This window comes from Oncorhynchus gorbuscha, linkage group LG02 (genome assembly GCF_021184085.1).
Source record: "Oncorhynchus gorbuscha isolate QuinsamMale2020 ecotype Even-year linkage group LG02, OgorEven_v1.0, whole genome shotgun sequence".
NCBI classification, from domain to species: domain Eukaryota; kingdom Metazoa; phylum Chordata; class Actinopteri; order Salmoniformes; family Salmonidae; genus Oncorhynchus; species Oncorhynchus gorbuscha.
The window spans coordinates 41,041,366-41,057,189 of record NC_060174.1 but is presented as its reverse complement, the minus strand read 5'-3'; the positions used below and the strand labels follow the sequence as shown (position 1 = coordinate 41,057,189).

The window sequence follows — 15,824 nt, the reverse complement described above, 5'->3', positions numbered from 1 at the left end:
AGAGAGAGAGAGAAGAAAAGAGAGAGAGAGAGGAAAAGAGAGAGAGAGAGAGAGAGAGAAAAAAGAGAGAGAGAGAGTAGATGAGAAGAAGAGAGAGAGATGAGAGGAAAAGACAGAGAGAGAAAGTAGAGGAGAGGAAAAGAGAGAGAGAGAAAGTAGAGGAGAGGAAAAGAGAGAGAGAGAGAAAGTAGAGGAGAGGAAAAGAGAGAGAGAGTAGGTGAGACGAAAAGAGAGAGAGTATGAGAAGGAGAGAGAAGATGGAGAGAGAGAGAGAGAGAGAGAGAGAGAGAGAGAGAGAGAGAGAGAGAGAGAGGTGAGAGGAAGAGAGAGAGAGAGAGAGAGAGAGAGTGAGAGAGAGTAGATGAGAAGAAGAGAGAGAGATGAGAGGAAAAGAGAGAGAGAGAGAAGATGAGAGGAAAAGAGAGAGAGAGAAGATGAGGAAAAGAGAGAGAAGATGAGAGGAAAAGAGAGAGAGAGATAAGATGAGAGGAAAAGAGAGAGAGAGAGAGATGAGAGGAAAATATGAGAGAGAGAGAGAGAGAGAGAGAAGATGAGAGGAAAATATGAGAGAGAGAGAGGAGAAGAGAGAGAGTAGATGAGAGGAAAAGAGAGAGAGAGAGTTCTGCACACACTACAATTAAAAATAAGCTCAACTGGACACCTTAATGAGGCAGTGAATGAGCTGAGAGACAAAGCATGCAAGGCATTCTACGCCATTAAAAAGCTAATTCAAATTGAAATACCTATTAAAATTTGGCTAAAACTAATTAAATATGTCATTGAACCAATTGCACTTTATGGCAGCGAGGTGTGGCGTCCACTTGCAAAACAAGATTTCATCAAATGGGACAAACACCCCATTGAAACCCTGCATGCAGAGTTCTGTAAGATTATCCTACATGTCCAGAGGAAAACTACAAGCAATGCATGCAGGGCAGAATTAGGCCAATATCCACTAAATATCTAAAATACAGTGACCCCCTCTCATATCATTACCAAGCCCTGCAATGCAAAGAGCTGAGCAAAGAAAATAGTCCCCTCATCCAGCTGGTCCTGGGGCTGAGTTCACAAACCTGTTCTATTAACGCACTGAAGCCTCAGGACCAGAATATCCAATCAACCAGGATAGACCAAATTACAACACATTCAAAACAAAACTATATTGCTTATTGGGAAACACAAACACAAGCACAAAGAAAAATGCAGTGCTATTTGGCCCTAAATCGACAGTACACCGTGGCTAAATATTTGACCATGGTTACTGATCAAAACTTTAGAAAAACCTTGACAAAGTACAGGCTTAGTGAGCACAGCCTTGCCATTGAGAAGGATAGACACAGGAAAACCTGGTTCCCTGTAGAGGAACGGCTGTGCAACCACTGCACAACAGCAGAACCTGAGACGGAGCTGCATTTCCTGACAAAATGTCAAAAATATAAAACAATTAGAGAGTGTCATTTTCCAAAATTTGAAACCATTATTCAAGGTTTCAAAGACCTCTCTGATGAGGATAGGCTACCCGTCCTGTTGGGGGAGGACGCAGAGAGCTGTGGGTTGGCAGCGCACTACATTACTGCCTGCCATAAGATTATTGGACAGTGTCTGACAGACCAATCAACCTGCACATGTCCTCTACTGTATACTTATTGTTATTGTTGAATGTATGGTTATTTTGAAACTTGGTTATTGTTGTTACTGTTGTCCCGTTGACAATTTGATTCTCATTTTTATTTATTTTTATATTGTAAATATCCAAAATAAGCTTTGGCAATATGTACATTGTTACGTCATGCCAATAAAGCGAATTGAATTGAGAGAGAGAGTAGATGAGAGGAAAAGAGAGAGAGTAGATGAGAAGAAAAGAGAGAGAGAGAGTGAGAGAGAGAGAGTTGAGAGGAAAAGAAAGAGAGAGAGAAGAAGAGAGAGAGAGAAGATGAGAGGAAAAGAGAGAGAGATAACATGAGAGGAAAAGAGAGAGAGAGAGAAGATGAGAGCGAGAGAGAGAGACAGAGAGAGAGAGAAGATGAGAGGAAAAGAGAGAGAAGATGAGAGGAAAAGAGAGAGAAGATGAGAGGAAAAGAGAGAGAAGATGAGAGGAAAAGAGAGAGAGAGGAAAAGAGAGAGAGAAGATGAGAGGAAAAGAGAGAGAGAGGAAAAGAGAGAGAGAAGATGAGAGGAAAAGAGAGAGAGAGGAAAAGAGAGAGAGAGGAAAAAAGAGAGAGGAAAAGAGAGAGAGAGAGTAGAGAGGAAAAGAGAGAGAGTAGAGGAGAGGAAAAGAGAGAGAGTAGAGGAGAGGAAGAGAGAGAGAGTAGAGGAGAAGAAAAGAGAGAGAGATAGGAGAGGAAACGAGAGAGTAGAGGAAAAGAGAGAGATAGGAGAGGAGAGGAAAAGAGAGAGAGTAGAGAAGAGGAAAAGAGAGAGAGTAGAGAAGAGGAAAAGAGAGAGTAGAGGAAAAGAGAGAGATAGGAGAGGAGAGGAAAAGAGAGAGTAGAGAAGAGGAAAAGAGAAAGAGAGTAGAGGAGAGGAAAAGAGAGAGTAGAGGAAAAGAGAGAGATAGGGGAGGAGAGGAAAAGAGAGAGAGTAGAGAAGAGGAAAAGAGAGAGGGAGTAGAGGAGAGGAAAAGGGAGAGGGAGGAGGAGATTATAAATAGGGACGGGCACAGTCATTCAAATATATATATTTTTAAAGGCTTTGTAATTCAATACAAATGTGACATCACTACATAGCCTACAAGGATAGACCATTACATTTAAAATGTTTATAAAACAATCATTTTAATGATTACACTCCACACTTATTGTTATTGTCAGTCAAAAAAGTGAAGAGGGAGATTTCTAATTAAAATGGAATTCAAATGAAGAAATTAAGTTGGCAAAATGAGAAGGAGTTGGCTACAATGATCAACTAACAGGTAGGCTGTTGTTTCATATGAATGGAGTTCATATGAGGACAAGGATGCCTCTAAATTGCTTCAATTAGCCTTGCTACGGTAGCTCGCTAGCTTCTTTACAACCATTTGATGCAGTCCATACAGGCACTAACAGATGGTATGAAAGTTTGTTAACTAGCACAAGTCAGATTCACTACTTTCTCTCTCTCCCTCTGTGCCACACAGAGACTGTGACACACACAGGCCCCTGCTCCTATCTTGCCCCTCCCCTCTCTCGTGCGAGCAAGTCTCCATTGAAGTTAAAAATAATGAAAAATCCTTTAAAAACACATGTATTTCGACTATCTGGATATCCGAAAAAAATAACATATTATTCCAATACTGAAATCATTTCAAATGCTCACCCCTAATGACAAAGACTGCCCGGGTTAATGGCAGGGGTTATGGGACGCTGTGTGATTATTCAAAGCAGATGTACATAAGCAGTATGTCAGCCAGGCAGGGCTGAAGACACGAGACAATGTGATGAATGGGAGAGACAGGTCTAGTATTAGCTGACGTTTTACATGCATTATCTAATCCTTACATTATACCGTCACAAACAGAGTTCTCTCCTCTGTATTATTCCATGTTCAGCAAAGACATTGAGTTCATTAATATTCAGATGACACCCTACTTTGTACATCCATCTTGGGGAAAACACACATAAACCCAACACTATGAATGTGTTTTATTTAGAACAGGTGTGCATGCACCCACACACATTTGACCTTTTCTTAAGTGTATTGGCAACTCTACTGTTGTGGTCGCTGTCTGACAGAGTGCCCCTGGCCTCGCCCTGGGCAGGCTCTGTTAGAACGAGGTTACCCTGGACAAGCTGTTCCCCAGCCTGATCCCTCTCTCTCTCTGTGTGTGTGTGACAAAGTTGCCCTATGTAGTAAAATATATCTAGTGAGATCTTTCTCTTCAACATCAGATGTTGTGTTTTTCTGTTTACACTAGCCTTGGAGGTCGTGTGGCAAAAGCCACATTCCTGCTTCATGTGTGAGTGCAGCTATTAGCATACCGTAAATTCCATAGTAGACAGACAAACCAAATAAGGACAGCAATTCAAACTATACATGAGCTTCTCATCTAAACCATATTGTGCATAGTGTTGTACACTTGATTAATGCAATGATTCACAAATGTGTGAATATTTTACAAGCCTTTCATTTTCAATTTGGCTAACAGAGCAAAAATGCTGTCTAGTGGTATTAGGGTAATTAGGGTAATTATTACAGGGACGTGGTGTGGGAGAGCCGTTGTCTTAACATTGAACCATTCAGAGGGGGGGTATGTAGTGTGTATGTCTCCCACACTACCGCCGTACCTCCGGATGTAGTGTGGGAGACATACATTAAAGAGAGATTTGAATCTAGAGCCGTCTCTTTAAACTACACACGTGTGTATCTCTTCTGGACCTAGTTTGTGTCATCAAAGTAAAGAGACCTAAATTGGGATGAAAGCTGATTCTGGACCCAACCCTTTGATATTTTAAGTAGAAATCGTGCACCAATATTGCATTTTAAAAGCCTGTTATATTAAATGAAGTGCCTTTTAGTATAGAACAGACAAAGAATTGAATTGAATAAACCTCATTTTTTCAATTGATTTTTTACCCCCTTTTCTCCCCAATTTCGTGGTATCCAATTGTTAGTAGCCACTATCTTGTCTCATCGCTACAACTCCCTTACAGGCTCGGGAGAGACGACGGTTGAAAGTCATGCGTCCTCCGATACACAACCCAACCAAGCTGCACGGCTTCTTAACACAGCACGCATCCAACCCGGAAGTGTCGGAGGAAACACCGTGCTCCTGGCAACCTTGGTTGGCGCGCACTTTGCCCGGCCCACCACAGGCCCTACCGGCCAAGCCCTCCCTAACCCGGACGACGCTATGCCAATTGTGTGTCGCCCCACGGACCTCCCGGTCGCGGCCGGTTACGACAGAGCCTGGGTGCGAACCCAGAGTCTCTGGTGGCACAGCTGGCGCTGCAGTACAGCGCCCTTAACCACTGCGCCACCCAGGAGGCCTAAACCTCATTTTTAATATAAATAAAGACTTGCTAAAGTGCCAAAAATCAGCACTTTGACATGTCCTTCCTCTATGATTCTAGGAATATTTGAATCCACTTGACCCCATCATTTCTCCAAGTTTTATCCATCATTGTAAAGCCCTAGTTATTTTGTTGCTTTGACAAAGTAATTTATGAAGATAAAGTTACACCAAGTGACTCCTTTCAAAAGGCACCGAATTGGAGGAACAACTCATCTGTGCTAAGGGGATGTTTTTACCAGAAGCCCTGAGGACTGGAGGGGCCAAGGGTTAAAGCTAACACACTGTCCGGGCCCAGAAAGCAGCGTTGGCACAACAGCCTGGGGCTGTGTCAAGCTCTTCCAGCATTTTCATCAGGGTGCATACAGATGTAGGAACTCATTTTTAATTACTCCTTTGTAATGCAAACTTGTAGTGTATTCATGGTTTAGAAAGGCTTGTTTGTAATTTCCACTTTAAAATGTCAGACTTGATTTGCCCCAATGAAAAATGTATCTTCAACCCCTACACATTTTTTCTCCAATAATTGTAATCTACATTTCCTTTTGCCGCAGGATTATTTTCCTGCTGTAGCAAAATGGCTCAAATGAAGATCCTACATCTGTATTTGTGCTTTTGGAACATAAGAGTCCTCCAGATTGAGCATCTGGATAACTCCCTTTAGATTTACAGTAGTAGTAGTACATAAAAGGCCTGATCTCTACCCAAATACCCCAGCACACTAAATTACACGTAATAGAGTGTAAACACGATTGTTTCAAGCTTAGGTTAGTTACAATTGTGTCCTGGCTATGCATCAGATCAAAAGATTGTCGAGTGACTGGAGTGACCCGCCCGGGAGCTGAGTGGGAGAGCCGTGCAGATAAGCTCAATCACACCATGCATCAGACCGGGGGAAAAAAGAGGAAGGAGCTTCCTGTCAAATGAAATGTCCATTAGTCTCAAGTGGAATTCTCGTCTCGTCACATTTTCGTCAACTAAAGTGAAAACTAATTTGCTACAGTTATCAAAAACATTTGCATTGCATCTCGTCTCGTTATCGTCATTCGTTTGTCATAGTTATTTTTGACTAAGTGAACACTGATCCAAACAATACGGTTCTGCCTGTAACTGTACTGCATAAGGCAGAATGAGAGCATGCTCGAGGAACTGAACTTGAAAAGTAGAGTTTTGATGCACAATTATGCTGGAGGATTTGAATAGAACAAGCAGACTTTGAGGTGAAAAATACTTGTTCTCTGTTGTCGAGAGAGCTGAGAGCGCAGTTACAGCCAGCTGCCTAAACAAAGCAAACTTCTGGTTCTGTGAACGTCCTTGTGTAACAGATGGGCTAATGTCAAGATTCCTCTTCTCATTAACATTTGGATAAAATCAATACGCGCCACAAAATAAGAATGCAAACACAGACAGGTCCAGCTGTTATTGTGTGGTTTGGAGGGACATTTGCATATTTATGACTCAGTAACATACCTGTGGTTCCTTCTGCAGTCGGACATATGTTCCCCTGTGGCCTGATAGGGATTTCTTCACTACGGTGTGATGACGGAAGTGATAATAATCCCCGAACACCTGCAGACACAGAAAAAGAACATTGGAGATACTGATATCAAGTCCCAATGAAAACCAAAGAAACACATCGATAGCACGAGGGCATACATGTACACACACATGACATTTTCAGACAGCTAGAGACAGACAAATACATTACGAAACCTCCGCCACGTGACACAGAAATGTCCCAATGTGGTACCTGCAGACAAGTGACACAGAAATGTCCCAATGTGGTACCTGCGGACAGGGTCCACAATCCCACTCACTCATAAAATAGCTTTTAAGGCTAGGGGAAGGCATATTCTGTACACTACACCCTTCATCTGTCCTCCACACAGTTGGACAGTTCCTTCTGTCTGTGGCCTCCAACTTTACTGTCAGTCTGGCAATATCTGACTGGTACCAAATCCCTGCAGAGTTATGTTTCACTGACTGCTCAAATCAAATTCTCTTTGTCACATGCTTCGTAAACAACAAGTGTCGTTGGGCGCAGGTAGCCTAGCGGTTCAGAGCGTTGGGCCAGTAACCGAAAGGTTGCTGGTTCAAATCCCTGACCTGAATAGGTAAAAGAAATCTGTTGATGTAACTCGCTCTGGATAAAAGTGACTAAAATGTCAAATGTGTAGACTAACAGTGAAATGCTTATCTACTGGCCTTTCCCAAATGCAGAGAGGAAAATAATTATTCATTTTTTTATAATAACACGAGGAAGAAATACGCAATGAGTAACGATAACTTGGCTATATACGCTGGGTACCAGTACCTAGTCGATGTGCAAGGGTACAATGTAAATGAGGTACGTAGGGGTAATGTGATTAGGCAATGGGAAGGTGGTAGAAGCTATTTAGAAGCCTCATGGACCTATACTTGGCACTCCGGTACCGCTTGTAGTGCAGTACCAGAGAGAACAGTCTATGACTTGGGTGGATGGAGTCTTTGATCATTTTTAGGGCCTTCCTGACACCAGCTAGTATAGAGGTCCTGGATGGCACAAGTGATGTAGTGGGCCGTAAGCACTACCCTCTGTAGCGCCTTGCGGTCGGATGCCAAACAGTTACCATACCAAGCGGTGATGCTCTCAAATGGTGCAGCTGTAGAACTTTGAGAATATTAGGGCCCATGCCAAATCTTGATGGGCCTCCTGAGGGGGCAGAGGCGTTGTTGTGCCTTCTTCACGACTGGGTTGGTGTGTGTGGACCATGCTCCACTAAAGCCCTGTCGAAGTGGACGGGGGCATGCTCGGCTCTCTGTTTCCTGTAGTCCACGATCAGCTCCCTTGTCTTGCTGACGTTGAGGTAGAGGTTGTTGTCCTGGCACCACACTATCAGGTCACTGACCTCCCCCTATAGGATGGCTCATTGTCATTGGTGATCAGGCCTACCACATCGTGTCATCAGCAAACTTAATGAAGTTGTTGGAGTTGTGCGCGGCCACACAGTCGTAGGTGAACAGGGAGTAGAGGGGGCTGAGCACGAACCCTTCGGTGGCACTTGTGTTGAAGATCAGCGTAGTGGAAGTGTTGCCTGTCTTCACCACCTGGGGGCAGCCCATCAGGAAATCCAAGACCCTTGGAGGCTACTATGGTGTAGAAGGCTGAGCTGTAGTCAATGAACAGTGTTCTTACATAGGTATTCCTATTGTCCAGATGGGATAGGGAAGTGTGCAGTGTGATGGGGAACGATTCATCCGTGGATCTATTGGGGTTTTATGCAGACTGAGATAGGGAGAGATTGAATATGTCCGTAAACACTCCAGCCAGCTGTTCTGCACATGCTCTGAGGACGTGGCTAGGGATACCGTCTGGGCCGGCAGCCTTGCAAGGGTTAACACGCTTAAATATGTTACTTACTTTCTATTCCGCAACAAAGCCTCCTTCACTCACACCGCCAAGCTTACCCTAGTAAAACTGACTATCCTACCGATCCTCGACTTCGGCGATGTCATCTACAAAATGGTTTCCAACACTCTACTCAGCAAACTGGATGCAGTTTATCACAGTGCCATCCGTTTTGTCACTAAAGCAACATATACCACCCACCACTGCGACTTGTATGCTCTAGGTCGGCTGGCCCTCGCTACATATTCGTCGCCAGACCCACTGGCTCCAGGTCATCTACAAGTCCATGCTAGGTAAAGCTCCGCCTTATCTCAGTTCACTGGTCACGATGGCAACACCCATCCGTAGCACGCACTCCAGCAGGTGTATCTCACTGATCATCCCTAAAGCCAACACCTCATTTGGCCGCCTTTCGTTCCAGTACTCTGCTGCCTGTGACTGGAACGAATTGCAAAAATCGCTGAAGTTGGAGACTTTTATCTCCCTCACCAACTTCAAACATCTGCTATCTGAGCAGCTAACCGATCGCTGCTGCTGTACATAGTCTATTGGTAAATAGCCCACCCATTTTCACCTACCTCATCCCCATACTGTTTTTATTTATTTACTTTTCTGCTGTTTTGCACACCAATATCTCTATCTGTACATGACCATCTGATCATTTATCACTTCAGTGTTAATCTGCAAAATTGTAATTATTCGCCTACCTCCTCATGCCTTTTGCACACATTGTACATAGACCCCCCCTTTTTTTCTACTGTGTTATTGACTTGTTAATTGTTTACTCCATGTGTAACTCTGTGTTGTCTGTTCACACTGCTATGCTTTATCTTGGCCAGGTCGCAGTTGCAAATGAGAACTTGTTCTCAACTAGTCTACCTGGTTAAATAAAGGTGAAATAAAATAAATAAAAAAACATCGGCCACGGAGAACAAGAGCTCACAGTTCTCGGGAGCGGCCCATGTCAACGGCACTGTGTTACGCGACATGGCTGGTTTTCCCTTTGTAATCTGTGATTTTCTGGAGTCCCTGCCACACGTCTTGTCTGAGCCATTGAATAGCGACTCCACCTTGTATGACTGACATGTTTCCTGTTTGATTGCCTTACGGAGGAGGGCATAAGTGGACTGTTTGTATTCAATCATATTCCCAGTCACCTTGCCGTGGTTAACAGCGGCGGTTTGCACTTTCAGTTTTGCGCGAATGCTGCTTTCTATCCACGGTTTTTGGTTGGATAGGTTTTAATCGTCAGAGTGGGAACAACATCCCCTATACACTTCCTGACAAATTCAGTCACAGTGTCAGTGTATACGTCAATGTTATTCTCAGAGGCAACCCGGAACATGTCCCAGTCTGTCTGATTAAAACAGTCTTGAAGCATGGATTCCGATTGGTCAGACCAGCGTTGAATAAACCTTAGCACAGGTACTTCCTGTTGGAGTTTCTGCCTATAGGAAGGGAGGAGCAAAATGTAGTCATGATCTAATTTGTCGAAGGGAGGTCGGGGGAGGGCCTTGTAGCCATCCCAGAAGGGAGAGTAACAATGGCCAGGAGTTTTTGAAGTGCGAGTACGATTTGTTAATAGAACTTTGGTAGCATTTTCATCAGATTTGCTTCAATAAATGCGGCCTCAGGATATGCAGTTTCCAGTTTGCACCAGGTCCAGTGTCCATGAGGGGGGATATACACGGCTGTGATGATAATCAAAGAAAGTTCTCTAGGGAGGTAATGTGGTCCCATTTCATTGTGAGTTGAGTTCCTGTACATTATCATAATCACACCATTAGTTCATGGAACATACACATGATTCTATGAAACAGAGTATGTTACAGTGTCTGATGTCTCTCTGGAAGGAGATCCTCGCCCTGAGTTTGTCTACTTTATTGTCTGGGACTGAACATTAGTGAGTAATATACTCGGAAGCGGGGGATGGTGTGCACGCCACGACTAAAAGTCCACTCTGAATACCTCTTCTCTGCTGGCAGCGTCTTGGAGCAGCCTCTGGGATAAGATAAATCGCCCTGGAAGGTACAAAAAAGGATCCAATTCAGGAAAGTCGTATTCCTGGTCAAAATGTTGATGAGTTACCGCCTCTCTGATATCCAAAAGTTATTTTGGCTGTATGTAATAATGCAAAGAACGTTCTGGGTTAATATCGTGAGAAATAACATAATACATTTAAAAATACTGGAAAGTTGCTCAGGAGCCTAAAACAAAGCAGCCATGTCTATCGGCGACTTCTCTCCATGTCCTTCGAGAAACATTGAATATTACAGTTCTTCAGGGCCCGTTGATAGGATCTCAAGCGGAGTCTCAGAGAGACCTGCCTGCTATGTTGAGGAGACTGGGGCTCAGCACTGGAATCCACACTGAGATGTGTGTGTGTCAGTACAGTATGGACAGTACGAGACTCATGCTCTGTGCGTTCAGGTGTGTTTGTGAAATAGAGAGATAAGAGGAAAATAATCTTGCTGAAGATATACTGTACTATACATGTAGTTTGAGTCATGTTGTGTTCATGTGTGTCAGAGATGAGAATCAGCACAGAATCATTACTAATTCTGCCAATCTGTTGAGTGACGGCGTCAGAGATACAGAGACCTTTACACTCCTCAATGAACAGCAGTCTGGACGCACACACACACACACACACACACACACACACACACACACACACACACACACACACACACACACACACACACACACACACACACACACACACACACACACACACACACACACACACACACACACACACACACACACACACACACACACATCTGCATGTGACCAATTAAAATGTATTTGATTTGACAGAGAGCGTGTGTGAGCCCTCAGAGGAATCACTATAGTAACACACAAAGAAGCAAGTCAAACTCAGTCACGCAGCCAATCATACCTTTGTCTTTAAATACACTCACAGCATAAACACATCATACAAAATATGGACGAACACAAAAAGAGATTTGACAGACTGCATGCATCACAGCACACAGATACAGACGCACGCACAGACACAGACCCACAGGGAGACCAACAGGGTGACCCATACACACAAACACACACCCAGGGCTCCAGACTGCAACCCTTTAGACACATTTTGCGACCTCTCGACTTGCCTGTGCAAGTTAAATTTGGAATTGGTCGCACTGGTGCGAGCTGCACCTTCTACCTGGTCACCTCAATCAAAACGTTATATTTTTGGGGCGGCTAAAACCATAATTTGGTCAAACTCTAAAGCATGTTATCTTCATGATTCCTGTACGTGCCTGTTTCGCTGGGGCTTGGCTGCTCTAATGAGAAAACCTCACACTCTCTCTCTTCCCTCGTGCAAATGTTTTGGAACACTTTTTTAGCTCTATACTCCAGCAGTTTGGATTTGAGATCTAATGTTTTATATGAGGCGATAGTAATGTCACAATGTCACCTTTTGAGGGTGCTTTCATTCATATCTATTTTACCATTTAGAAATGAATTTCATTTATGTATCTAGCCATTTACTTTATCTCCATATTCTTATCTTTTATTTATTATTGCTGTTGCATTGTCGAGAAGGAACCTGCAATTAAGCATTTCGTTTGGACGGTGTATACCATGTGTATCCTGTACATACAACTAATGAAGGTGTCATAAGTGTTTGGACAATTTAACTTATAGTGTATTAAATGTTGTCAAAGGTTTAGTATTTGGTCCCATATTCCTAGCATGCAATGACTACATCAAGCTTGTGACTCCACAAACTTGCTGGATACATTTGGACAAACACAAAAACACAGTTTGTTTTGGATTATGTTGTGCCCAGCGGACATTAATGGTCAATAATGTGTTGTGCAATTTGGAGTGACTTTTTTTGTAAATAAGAATATGTTTCTGAACACATCTACATTAACCATAACAGTCTAAACCCTGTCTAAGCTGGGGGGGGGGGTATGACCTTCTTTTTAAGTGAGATAACTTGCACAATTGGTGGCTGAATAAATACTTTTTTGCCCCCCTGTATGTGTTTGTGAGAGTCTCACCTTTCCACAGAGGGGTCATATTAGTGTGTAGCCCAAACTGTTCGGACCCTACAGACAGAGGTTGGCAGATCAGCTGAACCGACTTCAGAGTCCTAAGATTCTTGTGGCCATAGAGCAAAGTGGAGAACACCATCGTGTTGGTGAGAGTCTCATCTTTAGTTTGAAGGACAAATCGCTCAGACACAACAGATTATTTTGTGAGAAGACTGATTTGCGGGATGTCTCATGGTCTGACAAACACAGATCCAGTTCTGTCACCTTTCACAGCAGATGAGGAAGTACGACATAGGTGGATGCGTAGATTTGCAAAAAAGCTTAAACTGACAGATATTTATAGTGATTTTGTTATTATTTACATTTACATTTAAGTCATTTAGCAGACGCTCTTATCCAGAGCGACTTACAAATTGGTGCATTCACCTTATGACAATTAGATTTCCGCAGGCCCTCAGACATCTACTCTAGGGGTTTGTGTGGATGCTACCATGATGCTACCATGATGTGGATGCTACCATGATTACAGATAATCATGAATGAATCGTTAGATGCACAAACACCATCCTTCCAAAACATGCTAACCTCTCACAATTACTGAGAACAGGGAAGGGTAGGATTTTCTTGGAGGGTATGATATTTATGCATTGGTAACTTTTTCACTTATCATTATTTACAATTCATTAATGATTATCTGTAATCATGGTAGCATCCACATTAACACCTAACCCAAAAAGCTAAACCTAACCCCAATTCTAACCTAACTCTTAAACCTAATTCCCAAGCTTAAAATGGCCTTTTTCCTTAAACGCTCTCCTTCTCTGCTTCTTCTTTCTTGCGCTCTCACTGTTTTCTGACTATCTCTACCTCTTTCTACCGCTCTCTTTTCTGTATCTCTCTCACTCTCTCTGATTGTCCCCCCTCTCTCCACCCACTGTCTCCCAATCTCTTGTTCCCACTCTTGTTTTGCCCATGTCTCTCTTTCGCTTCCCCTCTCGCTCAAGCAGAACTGAATATACAACAGCTGAGATTCTGGCTAATCTCCATCAGTTATTCTGTTTTAGTCCATTGCAGAGCACATGATTTCTGTCTGTTAAGGTAATGAACATAATACAACGCTACCTGACTTAATAACCTGACTCAATGTCCTGGTGTGTGTGTGTGTGTCAGACCTATTCTGTCTTCTGTTCTGTCCTCTCCTCCAGAGGTATGCTGGCCTCCACTCTCTGTGACAGAGTCAATATTGGCCTCTGGGGATTGGCTCCAGCTCAGTGGTGCCTGACAGAGCTGCTCAGTCTGAGCCCTTATTTCACAATCACACGTGTGTGTGTGTTCTGGGGGGATGTTGGCAGATGTGGTAGTTAGTTAATCAGCCAGAGACCCTCTTCTTGGTAGTTTGGCTCAGCCTGCCCACAGTGGCTGGATTGACTGAGACTGAGCCTATTTCCTGGTGCCTGAGCAGGGGGAGTGCACAGCAGCCTATCTAGATTATTGGAGACTGTGTCAATCATGTCTATCTCTTAAGGAAGAACATTGGTCTCAATTGTTGGGTAGAGATGATAATATCTGTAATTCACTTTAACCACTATGCACTTTAATTCAGGTTGTGTGTTATACCCTACCCTCCATAAGCAAAGCCAGCCCAATGCACATCAACATTCACATCCTACACAAACCCTCTCACACACAGCAGGATGAGTCAGTGTTTAGTCAGCCACTCTCCAGAGTTGGAAATGTCAGCTTCACAGTCGTAGCTCATTGACTGCTGTCGCTGTGCTTTTTAATGTTGTGTGCCCTCACAGTCACTCACACACACATGCATTGACGTACACGCACACTGCACATCCCAAAGAAATGTATCTGCTGAATTGCTCATTGATTGCGCTTTTGTTGTTCTTATCATGGACGTACGTACTAAATGCACACACACAAACACACCAGGGTTTCCGATAGGAAAATGTGACCGGGAAGATTTACATTTATCTGCCATTTGAGATATTTACCGGATCCATATGTATTGGATGCGTAACCCATCGTGGTGTCCACCAACAGTGCTCAGAATGACAGAAATCACATTTAGATTATGGTAATTCATCTTAACAGGACATGCAACTCCTGTAAGGAAGCAGCCAATAAAAAGTCATTTTGAAACATTTGCCAAAATGCAATTAGTGGGGAAAAAAACATTCTAAACACTGCACCTGATGAGAGCGGTATATGACAGAGATGAATATCTCAGTTAGAAACTTCGAAAGATGGTGAATCTAAAGATGGAGCAATTTAGTATGGGTTGCTAATACTGTATGACTAGGATTACAACAGGAGAACGATGGCATATGAGGAAGTCTTTCATAGGCAGCATGTGTGGCAAAAGTCCTTGCTGATTATTGAGTTGCATCTTTCAGTGAAAAGCATCTAAAATATGTGTTTAGATAACGTGTCTTGAGAATAATGAAAAATGGTGAGACATTTTTTTCATCCCTTGCTTGCTAGCTAGCCAACTACGGCTAATTTACAGTCGTGTCAAAAAAGTGCAGCCAGAATAACAGCAAAGTAGCCGCATTTGCATTTTTAAGCTGTTTTCTAGTGACATTTATTTGGATACATAACAATGAGCTAATGAGGCGGTATTTCGCCTGGCATAGAAAATGTGCTCTCTCGTTAGGACACTGTTGTCCAGAGGAGCTAGCCAACAAACACAGCTAATACAATAACTTCAAAATGAAGCTGGAAAGACTGCAAACTAGATGCACTTCGTTTAATTTGACCTTTTTCAATTGACATTTCTTTGTATATATCCATAAAAATGATGCCAGCTGATTCATGATTTTGACTGGCTAAGAAACGCTGCCTGCCTGTCTGTCTCGTCCCGACACATCCATTACTATGGGATAGCTGGAATATTTGAATATTGAAACAATGTTGCAAATGTTGGAGAGACAGATACCAAGGTTTAATTCAAACTCAGCTGTTGAAAACTAAATGTTAGTCTGAAAGAAATGTGAGATAATGTCTATATGTTTTTATAGTGGAGATCAAGTGTCACACTCTGACCATTATTTGCATTGTTTGTTTATATGTTTGGTCAGGGTTAATATTTCAGTGGGCATTCTATGTTGCATGTCTAGTTAAGTCTGTTTCTATGTGTTTTGGCCTGATATTGTTCTCAATCAGTGGCAGGTGTTTGTCGTTGTCTCTGATTGGGAACCATATTTAGGTAGCCTGTTTTGTATTGTGGTTCGTGGGTTATTGTCTATGTCTAGTTGCCTGTGTCTGCACTCATTGGTATTAGCGGTCGTTTTTGTTGTTTTTGTTTAAGTGTTCTTCGTGTTCTTCCTTCAATAAATAAGAATGTATTCTAATCACGCTGCGCTTTGGTCTCCCCTTTGTGACATCAAGTTAATAAAGTGCATGGCTGGGCCCATGAGACAGT

At 42.9% G+C, this 15,824-nt stretch overlaps 1 protein-coding gene across 3 annotated transcripts in view; it reads right to left on the bottom strand.

Annotated features, from left to right (window-relative positions):
* LOC124002179 (furin-like) overlaps positions 1 to 15,824 on the bottom strand; it is a 188,652-nt gene that overhangs the window by 87,268 nt on the left and 85,560 nt on the right. For all 3 annotated transcript variants that reach the window (XM_046309524.1, XM_046309517.1, XM_046309532.1), the window contains one exon: positions 6,458 to 6,556. In XM_046309524.1, the coding sequence (XP_046165480.1) occupies positions 6,458 to 6,556 (99 nt within the window). The remainder of the gene's footprint in view (positions 1 to 6,457; positions 6,557 to 15,824) is intronic.